At 46.5% G+C, this 14,175-nt stretch overlaps 1 protein-coding gene across 1 annotated transcript in view; it reads left to right on the top strand.

The window, feature by feature from the left end:
* The first annotated feature begins 1,282 nt into the window (after positions 1-1,282).
* LVRN (laeverin) overlaps positions 1,283-14,175 on the top strand; it is a 43,933-nt gene continuing 31,040 nt past the window's right edge. Inside the window, exons 1-5 of the mRNA XM_056848661.1 lie at positions 1,283-1,940; positions 7,235-7,377; positions 8,196-8,371; positions 9,850-9,976; positions 12,851-13,005. Of these exons, the coding sequence (XP_056704639.1) occupies positions 1,294-1,940; positions 7,235-7,377; positions 8,196-8,371; positions 9,850-9,976; positions 12,851-13,005 (1,248 nt within the window). The 5' untranslated portion in view covers positions 1,283-1,293. The remainder of the gene's footprint in view (positions 1,941-7,234; positions 7,378-8,195; positions 8,372-9,849; positions 9,977-12,850; positions 13,006-14,175) is intronic.

Raw genomic sequence — 14,175 nt, 5'->3', positions numbered from 1 at the left:
GCTTCGCCAGCAGCTGTGGCAGCCTGCCACAGCTGCTGGCGAAGCGTCAGGAAAGAAAATACCAAGACCACGGTTACACAGCCCGGATAACCCACAAGAACCAATTATCATTCACTGTTGGAAATTCAGCCACAGTTGGTCTTTTTCCTGGTATGGGTTAATCCTGGGAGTTTTAAGTTCTGTCTAGGTTATCACTGTGAAGATATACCTCCAAAACATAAGGGGCTGGAGACTTACCTTTTAAAAAAAATGAAAGCTGGAAATTGAGGGCACCTATTAGATAGATCAGGAGCCCCGTGGCAGAGTGTTAAGCTGCAGTACTGCAGTCCAAAGGTCTGCTCACGGCCTGAGTTCGATCCCGACGGAAGTCGGTTTCAGGTCGCCGGCTCAAGGTGGACTCAGCCTTCCATCAGAGGTCAGTGAAATGAGGACCCAGCTTGCTGGGGGTCAAGGGGAGACGACTGGGGAAGGCAGTGGCAAAAACACCCTGCAGAACAAAAGTCTGCCTAGAAAACGTCGGGATGTGACATCTAACCATGGGTTAGGTGCTTGCACAGGGGACCTTTACCTTTACCTGCCAGAGTATCAAGTTGATTGTAATAATCTGACAGTAACAGCTGTGTGAGAGCTGTCAGATCTGAGAGGCCAAAGATGATGTCAGCAGAAGCAATAGCCTTGCTGGTACCAAAGGGAACTGCAGGAATCTGGATCTGGGCAGTTTGCTGATGTAATGCTTGGGAAGGTCCACAGGTGGCCTAATGCAGATCAGGTGCAGTGGGTGTATATAAGGCTATGTAACTGTGCTTCTGTAACACACACACTCAAATACAAATCAATTACAGCCTGGAAGTAGTAGTGGAGTAGTGTACGTGATGGTACGTTTTATCTGTGCACTGTAAATAAAAGACGCTGTTTCTTATAAAGCAAGACTGCTGGTGGTTATGTCCTGGAGGAACTCCTCAACCACTTGCTTCCACGTCATTACCTTATTAGATAGATCATTATAACGTTATAATGCTATTGCAAGATGTCAGTTATCAGTTCTGAAATAGCCTTCTGGCGCAGGCGGCGGAGGGCAGGGGTTCCCGAGGGCTCCTCACCCCCGGCCAGGGGAGCTCCGTCCGTGGAGCGAGGAAAGCGCCTCCCTCCCTCCCGCCCTCCCGCCCGCCGGCGGCGGAGGAGGGGGGCTCCGCCCTGCCTGCCCTCCCCCCCCACCCCCGCCGGCCGGCTCTTCTTCCCCGCCCGCCGGCCGCGTGGCCGGGCCACAGCCGCCCGGGGCGCGGAGGAGCGAGGATGGGCGCCCAGTCGCCGTCGGGCTTCTACGTGGGCAGGAGGGCGGCGGCGCTGCTGGCGCTGCTGCTGGCCGCCCTGCTGGTGGCGCTGCTGGCGCTGGCCGCCCTCTACGGGCGCAGCGTGCAGGAGCTGGCCGAGGCGCGGCGGGCGCGGGAGGAGGAGGAGGAGGGGGGCGCCGGCGCCTCCGCCGCCCCCCCCACGCCCCCGGCCGCCCCCGCCAGCGCCCTGCCGCCGGGCCCCTGGGACCGCCTGCGCCTGCCCGCCGCCCTGGCGCCGCTGCACTACTCGCTGCGCCTCTGGCCCCACCTGGCGCCGGGCCTGCCGGAGCCGCGCACCTTCTCGGGCCGCGCGGCCGTCACGGTGCGCTGCCGCCGCGCGACGGCCACGGTGCTCCTGCACAGCCACCGCCTCGCCTACCGCCACGCCGCCGTCTGGGGGCCGCTGGGCGCCAACGCCAGCCGCCTCCCGCTGGCCGCGCTGCGCCTCGCCCCGCGCCACCAGTTCGTGGTGCTGCAGCTGCGCGCGGGGCTGCGCGCCGGAGCCCTCTACGAGCTGCGCTTCGCCTTCGACGGCCGCCTCGGCGACGCCGCCCAGGGCGCCTCCCGGGGGCTCTTCCGCAGCGCCTACGAGGAGCAGGGCGAGAGGAGGTGGGCGCCGCCTTCCCCTTCCCCTTCCCCGCGCAGGGCAGGGACAGGGGCCGGGGCCCGGGCCGCCCCACCGGCACACCCCCACTTGGCTCCGGGCCTTTGGGCACCTTGGGGAGGAGCCCGGGCAGGGTTGGGAAATGCCTGGACGTTTTTGGGGTGGAGGGCGGGGTTTGGGGAGACAGGGGCTTCCCATAGAGTCCACCTTCCAAAGCTGCCCTGTTTCCCAGGAATACGGATCTCCATCGCTTTTTTTTTACCTTTTTATCCCTTAGAAGCGCCTTGATCAATTGATCTTGGGCAGCGTGTATCTCGTGTTGGAGGGATCGGAGGATAGAAGCCAATCTTGCCCCTGACCATGTAGCCTTGGGGTCATCGCTCCGTTGTGATGTTGGGAGATCTACAGCCACTTGATTGTTGTGGTTAGGCTCAAGACCTTTGGTCAAAGGAGCTGGTAAATAAATGGAATGGATCTACAGCCACCCCTTGGAGGTTGGCAACTCCACTGTGGGCTTCTGAAGAACTACTTTGAAAAATTGTTGTAAAACTCTCTGGCGAATGACTGTGAATTACTTTTAATTGCCGTTACTGCTAAAAGTGTCTTCAAACGCCCATGTGGGCGCCAGATAGTCAGGAAATGGAACAAAGTATTTCTTGACATCCCTCTCTCCCAGTTTATGGTGGAGAGACCACCTTCTGCCAGACTAAAGACTGAGCGGACAATAAAGGTTTGGTAAAATGTATGACAAGAATGCCTGTTAGATACAATGGGAGATGCTGGAATGCCCATTGAATATAGTGGGAGCCAGGAATACTGTCTGTGCTATTGAACTGCTTGAACGTATGTTCAACTTCACAGACTGCATTATTTGTAGATGTCCATGCAGGATTTGGCAGGTGGACTCCACAACAGATCTTCAGAAAGGGGGCTGAAGATTCTTGACCGTTGCCCCTCAGTTTGGATTGGAAGAGAGTGCTAAGAACTGCCTTATGACCAGTGTTGGCAGATGCTCAATTTATTTTATTTTTTATTTTTCTTTCTACCCTGCCCTTTCCTTGCCAGGGCCAGGCTCAGGGCAGCTAGCAACAATATAGTTTACATTTGTTAAAACATCAGCCTAAAACACACACACACACACACACACAAAATAGTTAATATCACCTTAAAACTTAATCATTAAAAATGACGCCCTAGTAGTGGTCCCTCACTTTTTTAGACAGATTACCTGAGGGAAACATTCTTAATCAGGGCGAGATTGGTTCCAGAAGAGAATAACGGTAAGACATAAGAGACAACAGGGAAGCATGTGGTCTAATTTGGGTCCATCAAAAAGGACTGGGGAAGGAACCACAAGGGCAAAGGGAAGATGGGAATGGGGAAGAAAAGGAAAAACAGGGAAGGAAAGGAGGGAGAGAAGGAGGAAGAGAAGAAGGAGAAAAGCAGAGAGGAAGGGAACGGGGAAAAAAGAAATGAAGAGGGAAGACCAGCTGATGTAGGCCATTACTGTCCTCAAGTATAGGCCTGGTAGAACATCTCTATCTTACAGGTCCCAAGTAGCTGAACTAGGTCCTGCAGGACCCAGGTGTCACTAAACAGAGAGTTCCACCAGGCTGGGGCCAGGTCCTAAAAAGCCCTGGCCCTGGTTGAGGACAGTCAGCCATTTTTGGGGCCAGGGACCAGGAGATTCTTTCCAGATGAGCGCAGTGCTCTTTGGGGGCGGGGTTGATGGGAAAGACGATCCTGCTGGTGCAACGGTTCCAGACCATTTAGGGCTATGAAGGTCAATACCAGCACCTTGAATCTGATCCAGTACTCAGTCTGGAGCCAGGGCTGCTGGTGGAGTACTGGTGTTATGTGTGCTTTCCAAGGGGTCCCTGTAAGGACACACACTGCTGCATTCTGGGCCAGTTGTAGTTTCCGGAGCAGCCTCAAGGATAGCCCCGCATAGAGCGAGTTACAGTTGTCTAATTTGGAGGTGACCATTGTATGTATCACCGTGGCTAGGGCAGGGCAGGATGGGTTGGGAGCTAGCTGCCGGACTTGGCGAAGATGTTTAAATGCTGTCCTGGCAGTATACTGGCCTGGACTTCTAAAGAAAGGGAGGTGTGTAGAATCACCCCCAACCTCTTGACGGTGGAAGTTGGGATAAGTTGAGCACCATCAAGAGTTGAGAGCTGGCTTCCCTGGCCCAGGCCTCCCTGGCCCAGCCACAGACCTCTGTCTTTAATGCATTCATCTTCAGACAACTCTGCTTTAACAACTTCACCACAGCCTCCTGGCACATGGCCAGAGTATCTGGGATGGTTCCCAGCTGGCCATCCATCAACAGCCATAGCTGAGTGTCATCAGCATATTGATAACACTGGCCTGCCCTGATCCAGCTGTTTACGGAGATCGTCTGTGACAGTGAGCAGCACAGTTTCCATACCATGGCTGGGCCAGAAGCCACACTGAAATGGATCCGGAGCGGATGTGTCCTCCAAAAAAGCCTGGAGCGGCTCCACCGCCGCTCTTTCAACTATGTTACCCAGAAACGGAAGAGTGGATACTGGGCGGTAGTTGGCTGGATCAATAGGACCCAAGCATGGTTTCTTCAAGAGCGGCTTCACCACTGCCTCTTTCAGCTTCTCCAGATGACCCCCAAACTCAGGGACAGATAGATTATGTCTTCCAAGGGAGCTGGTACCCCCTCCCTCCGATGCTAGCTTTCACCAGCCAGGGCATGGATCAAGGAGTCAAGTGGATGGCTTTACAGCAGACAGGATCCTGTCAACATCGGTCTGGGAGAGCAGACTCGATTTGTCTGACTGACCAAGGAGGATACATGCATCTGTGACCAAGGAGGAAAGGTGCATGAAGATATGTCTAGGTGCTTGGGATCCAACTCTGTGTTGCTGCAGGCATTCTCAACTGCATCCAGCACTCCTCCTGTACCATGGCTGGCACCTGGAAAGTACTGCTTTTCCCCACCAAGTTTTGTAATGACTTTCACCGTCACATAGATTTTGTCAATTCTGGTTCGGTCCACAGTGCCATCACACCTCAGGGACACCGCCAGTGTATCTTCAGTCAGTGTGTTGATGAGGCTGTGTCACTGTCACTTTCTGCAGTGTGCTGCAGAAATTCCTTGTGGGCATTTGGAGTCAAGTACTGAAAGTCCATCTCAGTCTTGTGTGCCACTTCTGCAGTATTATAAGAAAAAAACAGAGGCTAACCTACTCACAACTACTCTTGCAGGAAATGCATATGCACTCAGCTTCTTTGCATCTGCAGGCCCAGCTTGGGGATCAACCGAAATTACAGCTCATCCCCAGACTGCAGAGATCAGTTCCCCTGGAGAAAATGGATGTTTTGGAGGGTGGAATCTATGGCATTGTGTCACACTGAGGTCCCTGTCCTCCCCAGGTTCCATCCCTAAATCTCCAGGAGTTTCCCAACCTGGATCTGGCAACCCTACCCCCCTAGGGTGGCCGGGGGAGGGGGCAACTGTCAACCATAAGCCCAGCAGACTGCCAGGTCTTATAAACTGGGTGTGGTCAAAGAGAATATTGGAGACACCATGGACACTAAGTTATAGAGATGTAAAAAAATGTTCTTTGCATTTTAAGCATTGTCAGTATGACGCAAGTTTAATTGTCTGAATTCCCAGCCTTTTAAATCAGTCTACTTCTGTAAAGTACCTGATTTCTAAAAGGCTGTCCACCAGTTCTAGTAGATTTATTCCCAAATTGGTTCTTGTAGGTTATTGTAGGTAGGCTGTGTGACCGTGGTCTTGGTATTTTCTTTCCTGACGTTTCGCCCGCAGCTGTGGCAGGCATCTTCAGAGGAGTAACACTGAAGGAGTGTCAGTGTTATTCCTCTGAAGATGCCTGCCACAGCTGCGGGCGAAACGTCAGGAAAGAAAATACCAAGACCATGTTACACAGCCTACCTACAATAACCTACAAGAACCGATGAACTCTGACCGTGAAAGCCTTCGATGTTATTCCCAAATGTTTGATCATGTAAGATAAAAATTAGATATTTTTGTTTTAAGGGCAGATCTGCTCTCCTGGTTGCACCTAGAGAATGATAAGGTTAGAGAAGGAATAGCCAAGATCACCTAGTCCAAGTTACCCACTGCTAATGCACGCAGTCCACAACTACAATATCCTCGATAGATGGGTTTCTAGCTTCTGTTTAAACTCTTGATAGGTCTGCTTAAACCTATTTCTCCCAAGCCTCTTAGAGCAGATATGCAGATAAGCACGGAACAGCCATTTTGTGAGGACTCTGTATTTTGTGGCAGCTTTAGATCTTTCTCTAGTACAGTTAATTCACAATAATCATTGGGGGAGTGTGTTCTTAGTTTTACAGGGAGTCTCTGTCCTCAACAATCATTAATATGATATATTCTTTCTGTTTCTCCTCTTACTTTCCTATCCTCCCCTCCTTCCTGTCAGTCTGTTTCTCTTAATTTCTCTGATCGTTCTCATTTCCCCTTCCCTCTTTCACATTATTCTTTTTTCAACCAGAACAAATTTAGGAAGTGCTCACAGGTTTGCGAATTTTGTGCCACCCCTGGCTTCCTGTGCAGTGGGGGAAAAAAAGCTTAGAACAAACCCTTTATGTAACTATTGGCATTTTGCACAATGCTGTTTCTGAGTGTGTGTGTTCTGTAATTTGTAAGCCTTTCCTGTTAGGTGGTGTCAGCTTCATTATTATGGAGGCGGACCACTCTCTTGTCTGGCAGAATACATTGTTGGCCCTTGGACCACTATTTGGGAACCTCTATCTGGGGAATGAAGTGGCTAGAGACAGACATGGACAGCTGGGCCAGTCCAAAAGTTTGCTTCATCAGTATACTCCAGAATACTCTGTTTTCAGGCAATGGCTAATCACTCCCTTCCCCACCAACACATGTGATTGGTAAGATTGTATTTTATATTAAGGTTTCCCTGTACACGTATCCGGTTCCTGGATTGGGCTGGATCTAGAACCACCTGAGGGGTATGCATAGGGTTGCCAACCTCCAGGTACTAGCTGAAGATCTCCTGCTATTACAACTGATCTCCAGCTGATAGAGATCAGTTCACCTGGAGAAAATAGCTGCTTTGGCAATTGGACTCTATGGCATTGAAGTCCCTCTCCTCCCCAAACCCCACCCTCCTCAGGCTTCGCCCCAAAAACCTCCCGCTGGTGGCGAAGAAGGACCTGGCAACCCTAGGTATGCATAAGCACATGGAAGCTTGCTTCCATACACATATGGCTTCCAGTTCAATCAGCCGGACTAAATTGATTCATATTTTCAATTTAGGTGGCTGGTTGCTTCGCTGCTAGAACCAGCAGATGCAAGAAGTGTTTATCCATGCTTTGATGAACCTGCCATGAAGGCAACTTTTAACATCAGTATCGTGCATCATCCAAGCTATGTAGCACTTTCTAATATGCCTGCTATAGGTAAGTAAAAAAAAAAAGAGGTTCAAACTGCTACTGACTAATTTTAGAGCTAGTGCTTCTGATAATAACAATAGTCATATGCTTGCTCTCGTTGCTAGTATAATTGGTATTGCAAGGGCTGGAAGAGTCCCAGGCACCTGATCACCAGGGGGCCTAAAATTTAAGGCTGACTTCTAGGAATGTGAAAGCTTTGTTCAGGTCTCTTGTTTGTCCCTGCCATCATCTGCCTCTGATTACACTGCCATGTGTGTTTTCATTCCTTGTTTTATTTTCCTTCACAAAACCTCTGAGTTAGAAATGGAAGCTGTTTGACTTCCTTAGCTTGATCCCCCATACAGCACCTACCTCCAAAGCAGCACCTCTTGCTTCTGATTGGATTCTGGGCATCAGGAGTGTCTGGGAAATTGAAGCCGCCCCACTCCACCCCAGGAAAGGTTGTCACTTTGTGAAGAGTGCATTCAGGAGGTGCTGAAACCACAAGTGGGAGTAAATAAATACTTCTATCATTAAGAGGAGGGGAGGAGTTGTGGAGTTTGGCTATCAAGCTGCCAATACTACATCAGGGTCTAATTTAGAAATAAAACCATCCATGCTATTTAGCCAGATAATTGATACTGGAACATGTCAGGTAAAAGTAAATAATACTTCTTAAACCAGCACAGTATGATTTTTTTTTTAAACAGAAGCCCAGACTAAGGCCCTTCATTCCACTTCACTTGCAGAATAAACATGCATGAAATGTGGCTAGGTAATAGTGCCATCTTGATAGAGCAAAATACTTTTTATATTGAATATAGATACCATCTTATATTTTATAGATGTTTCTGAATATAAAGATGTGAATGAGAGCAAACTGAGTACATTGAGAAACTGGACGACATCGATTAATTGGACTGTTACGACATTTAAAACAACACCAAAAATGTCAACCTACATCACTGCTTTTGTGGTCTGTAACTTCGATTATGTCAACACAACTGTGAGGGGCAATGAGGTGACTGTTGAATTTGTGATTGACTTTACATATTTGCATTTGTGACTGGGTTTTATGTTCTCCAATACATTCAAATGTTCATAATACAGTATAAAAAAACAAGGGGGCTGCATGGACTTGCAGGAGGCTTATTTTATTTTCTCCCACTATCTCTTCTTTCCGTTTCCAGAAAGCCCCTGTATCGTCTCCCGTATTCCTGCTTCCTTCTCTCTTTCTTACCCACCAGCCAATCTACCTACTTTTATCTGCCTCCTTGTCTTCAGCTATCCCTCCTTTGGCAACCTTTCCTTGGGAAAAGTCTGGCCCGGTTGCACAGTGCTAACTGCTGGGCTGGGCCGAGTTGCATGGTGGGGAATGCACAAGGATATTGGGGGAGACCTCACTTTCTCCTATATCCCCCTCCCCACACTATTCCTCTTTCTCTTGTTTTTGGCAACCCCCATATCCTCAGGTTTCTCCGTTTTCCCCTCCCCTCCTCCCCTCCTCCCCTCCTCCCCTCCTCCCCTCCTCCCCTCCTCCCCTCCTCCCCTCCTCCCCTCCCCCCCCTCCCCTCCCCTCCCCTCCCCTCCCCTCCCCTCCCTCCCTCCCTTTCTCCCACCAACCAAACAACTTACCTTTTTTCGGCCCCCCTAACTTTAGCTTTATTTACTACATTTATACTTCTCCTTTCTCCCTAATGTGGGACCAAAACAGCGACATCATTCTCCTCTCATCCACTTCATCCTTATAACAGACCCATGAGGTAAGTTAGGCTGAGAACAGGGAACTGGCCTAAGGTGAGCTTCCACAGCAGAGCGGTAATTTGAATCTGGCTCTCCCAGATTCTAGTCTGAAACTGTAACCACTATACCACACTGGCTTTTGTGGGGTGACTGCTGTTGAACAGTAGCAATCAGCTGGGTCTTGGTGAATCATACAAGTGGCCATTGATTCCTGTCAGGCTTTGTCCTGATGAATCCTCCCTCAAAGGCTAAAACAGCCCTAAAAGGGCCCTGCTCCTTCCCCCTACCTTTTGCTGACAGAAACCAAGCCTTGAAGGCTGGCAGTATTGTTGTGGTTGGCTAGCTATGGCCGCTAAGGGCATTTGTTTCTTAAAGTTACAGGCACTACTATTATTTGGTGGTTAACTCCCCAATGTAATTTTTAAAGATTTCAGACTTCTGGAAATCTGGGGCATTTTTCATGTTTTGTCTGTTTGTGGCTCCAAACTCTGAATTTAAGTATCTACAGATTTGGCCATGTTGCAAATTAGATATATTGATTCAAAAATAGTAATAATTTGTGAAAGTACAGATTTGAAAAGAATAAGACAGTTGGAACAGGGGTTGAAAATACAGCAAGTCCCTGCTAGGTCCTTGCAGGATGGCAACGTTCTGGTGGGAAACATTTTCAGAGCAGAAAATTACTTCCAAAATACACAGCTCTTCAGTGGAAGTATGGTTCTTGACCATAGTAACAATTTCCCTTTATTCTAATAGATACGGATTTGGGCTCAGAAAGATGCAATTAGGGATGGGTGTGCTGATTACGCTTTAAATATCACTGGACCAATCTTTTCATTTATGGAAGGCTTTTTAAACATTAATTATCCTCTTTCAAAAACAGGTAGGTTGACCCGATTTTTTTTAAAAAAAAAAACAATGTTCAAAAACCATTACAAAATTGTAGCTTTTAAAGAGTGCTGTTTAGAGTGGAAGTGCAGTTTTATCTTTTTGTTTCTTAGTTTGGAACTTACAGATGGTTTGTTATGGTGTCAGCCAACAGGCTGTCTTCCTGTACAGTGTAGATATACCACCTCCAAATAGGTTATTCCCTCAGAAAGCTCACTAGTTAGTCCCTAATGTTCCAAAAACATTATTTATTTTCCTGCTGATTGGTTGTTCCTGGAATCTTCCTTATGTCGCAGTCTATCACCTTTCCTTTTTTATGTAATCATTTCACTTTTATTTCATTATTATTTTCCCTGGAGCACTTAAACATTTTTTTGAAGCACATCTAACTTCTTTAGCCCATTTCTCTTTCCTCATTGTCACACTTTAAGATCTCTACGCCATTGCCCTTGTTCACGGCCCCAATTCTCCCTCCTCCCCACCATGAAATCAGCCTCTTCTTTTCCACTGGCTTCTTCCTTGCTGCATCCAAGCATGCCACTCCTGATTCTTAAACAGCCATCTCTTTATTACTCATCCTTCCTCTCCAACTCACTTTCCCTTTTATCCTTTGCCTCCAGACTCCATGAACTTCCTCTCGCGGTCCAAGCATTCCTTTTTAAAAAAAAATATTTTATTATAAATTTCATAAAACAGAAAAGACAATAACAAACATTCACATTAACACAGTCCTTTTTTCCACCCTTCTAGGGGTTCCGGTAAATAATTACCTTTTCAAAAATTCACATTTTGTATCTTAAAAAAAAGTTAATCTTAATATACTGTTCTATAACCATTGCCATTATATCTGCTTTAATTATAATCACATTCATGACTATTCCAACTACTTTCCCATTCTCCACTTAAAGATTATACAATATTTATTATAGCTATTCTTAATTAAACTTATTCTCCTTCTGGCTTTGCTGCACCCTCTATTTCTACTTTCTTGACGCTTTGCAATCTAGGTTCTGTCTGATCCTCTGTGCCCACTAAGACTGCCATCTACAAAATCACTGATGATTTGCTGCATTTGATACCGCTAATCATTCTTTCCTGCTTGATTTCTGCCCCATCCTAAATTTTTGTAACTATTCTCAGCTTGTTCTCTTCCTGACAAATTGTTCATTCAAAGTTTCTTCTTTACTGAAACGAAGCCTAAGTGCCTGTAACAAGAGTGCATCAGGCCATTGGTCTATTGAACTTAGTATTGTCTATGGCTGTGCACCAGTTCTTTCCCAGTATTTTTTAGATTTGGTTTTAATAGACCCGAAATTTTCCAGAAAATCTGAAAAAAGCCAAATCCCTAAACTGATACGGGCTTTTTCCCGGCTTTTTTTTTAATATCTGAAAATTTTCAGGTCCATTAAATCCTATGGGAAATCTTTTCAGGGTCTGGGGGGAGTGGTTTTTTGAGGTAGAGCCACCAAATTTGCAGCATAGCTGCAGGTGACTTTCCTTACAAAACAACCCAAGTTTGGTGACAAGTGGTTCAGGGGGTCCAATTTTATGGGCCCCCAAATGGAGGGAAACTGGGTGCCTATACAATTGGACCCCATGATCCAAACTTCACCAAACTCGGGGGCTCTCGTAAGGAGAGGTCCCTGCAGCTCCGCTGAAAATTTGGCATCTCTACCTTGAAAACAGCCCCCCCCCGAGCTTCAGAAAGATTTACCATAGGGAAACATGAAGCTGTTCCCTTTAAAAGTTGTTAGTTAATGGGAAAATGTCTGGGGCCCTGGGGGCTATTTTTTAAGGTATAGCCAGCTCAAGGTTGACTCAGCCTTCCATCCTTCCGAGGTCAGTCAAATGACCCAGTTTGCTGGGAGTAAAGGGAAGATGACTGGGGAAGGCACTGGCAAACCACCCCGCAAACAAAGTCTGCCTTGGAAACGTCGGGATGTGACGTCACTCCAAGGGTCAGGAATGACCCGGTGCTTGCACAGGGGACCTTTACTTTAATTTAGGCACCAAAATTGCAGCACAGCTGCTGTGGTGCCTCTCCTCACAAGAACCCCAGAATTTGGTGGAAATTGGGTCAGGGATCCTATTTCACGGGCCCTCAAATTTTCTTCCCGTTGTTTCCAATGGAGGATGGATGGGGGCACCCTCTTTGGAGGCCCATGATATTGGACCCCCGACCCAATCTTCACCAGAATTGGGGGTTCTTGTAAGGCGAGTCCCGTAAAGCTATGCTCTAACTCAAAAAAACCAACCCTCCCCCCAGAGCCCTGCAAATATGGACCTGAAAAATCCACAAAAAAGCAGAAAAAAATTGGTTTTGAGGCGGTTTGCCTTTTTGACTCCATTAAAGTGGTGCCCCCACCCAAAAAAGCAGAAAAAGCTGAAACTGCTTTTTTCAGCTTTTTGGGAGTTTGGTATATCCGAATGCACACCTGTAGTATTGTGGACTTACAATAGAGTAGAGGCTCTTCAAAGTCTCAGCCAGTGGTTTTTCACATCATCTTACACCTGATTCTTTTATCTGGAGACGCTGGGATTGAAATGGGGTCCTTGTGCATGCAAATCAAACTGAGCCCCAGCCCTTCTCTGCACATTCTTCCCCTGTTTATCTCCATGTCCAACTCCATCCCTTTGTTTTTGCCCTTATGGCAGATTTTAAACTTCTTGGGGCAGGGGCATGTCTTTTTGTATTTTGTAAAACATCACATAGTGCATTGAGGGTACTGCATAAATAATAAATAAATAATAAAATCACACGAGCAAAAGTTCTCAGATTTTGGGATATTGTGGGATAAGCCAACAGCACTCATACAAGCATGTTAACGTTGAAATTAAAGATACTTTTTCTTTGTTTAAACCAATTTAGATCTGATAGCGCTGCCTGATTTGGGAGCAGGTGCTATGGAAAACTGGGGGCTAATAACTTTCCAGGAAGATTCTTTATTATATTGCCCTGAAGACAAATTAACAGGAATGAAAACTGTGATTCGCCAAATTGTTTGCCATGAAATAGTACACCAGGCATGTGGTAAAATGTTCAGTACTTTATTTAAAGTATTTTTGTCTTGTGCCTTTAACCACAATGTGACAGTTCTAATGTTCGATTGCCAGTTGTTTATAACTAGTGAAATTTAATAAAAATAAATCCTGGCACAAGGCAAGAACAGAAAATCTTGTAACAGCAGTCAATTTCATAGAAGCACCGTGGACAATTTAAATTGATTTTCAGCTGACTTTTCACTGAAAAATATAATCACATGTATTACATTTACTAATAAAGGGTTTGTTTTTTTCTTTCTGGCAAAACAGTAGATACTTGAACAGTACATTGTTAAGGATAAATTTTGCTTACCGGTACAGTGTTAATTGTTTATGGAGCACGGAAATCTCCCCGTCCTGCTTATCATAACTCCCCCGCAACCCCATAAGGAACCAATATATGGTGTTACGAATTTGTGTTTTTTATTTTATTTTTGTTGCTTCTACAAAAGAGAAAAGAGTACATATGTTGTCACATTAGTCATATTATCAAAAGAATTGTCATTCTACAATTCCACAAGCAATAACCAGTTTTGTACAAAGTGATTTTCACATATATGACCTTCATATAGCCACTATGATAAGTCATTTGCATTGATTAATCCAGGTCCCAGATCCTGTAGAACAGTTGTCCTTAACCCTTTTACCCACCCCAAATTGACATTTAAGCCTTCTAAGCCCATTATGAATTGGTCTGATGGTTTAGACCAAGAGCCACTTAGTCCAGACTTCTGCTTCCAATAGCGGTGGGACTGATGGTCTCCCCTTCTTGCTCAACCCTGGCAGCTGGTATGCAGAGACATTGAGCCTGTGAATATGGGTGTTGCATTTAGCTGTCGTGGTTAACTACCGTTGATAGCCTTTATATTCCTTGAACTTGCCTAAAAAAAGAGAGTCATATAATATATTAGTGAATTTCATTACTTAATAATGGGGTGAATGCAATGTGGATGCGTAGGTCTCATAAGCAGTGTCCTTATTTGCTGTTTAGCAAAACCAAGACCGGTACAGAATTTTAACTTAGAAACTTTCATAAATAGTAGGTGATAAACCTAGACTAATTTGGCTAGTAAACATGCGTCTGATTTAATCTGTTCAGTTCAATGTTTAAAATGGTTTTTTTCCTCTTATTTTATATCAACATGTGGATGT

This window comes from Euleptes europaea, chromosome 4, assembly GCF_029931775.1.
Source record: "Euleptes europaea isolate rEulEur1 chromosome 4, rEulEur1.hap1, whole genome shotgun sequence".
Lineage (NCBI taxonomy): Eukaryota > Metazoa > Chordata > Lepidosauria > Squamata > Sphaerodactylidae > Euleptes > Euleptes europaea.
This window is presented reverse-complemented; position numbering and strand designations above follow the sequence as displayed.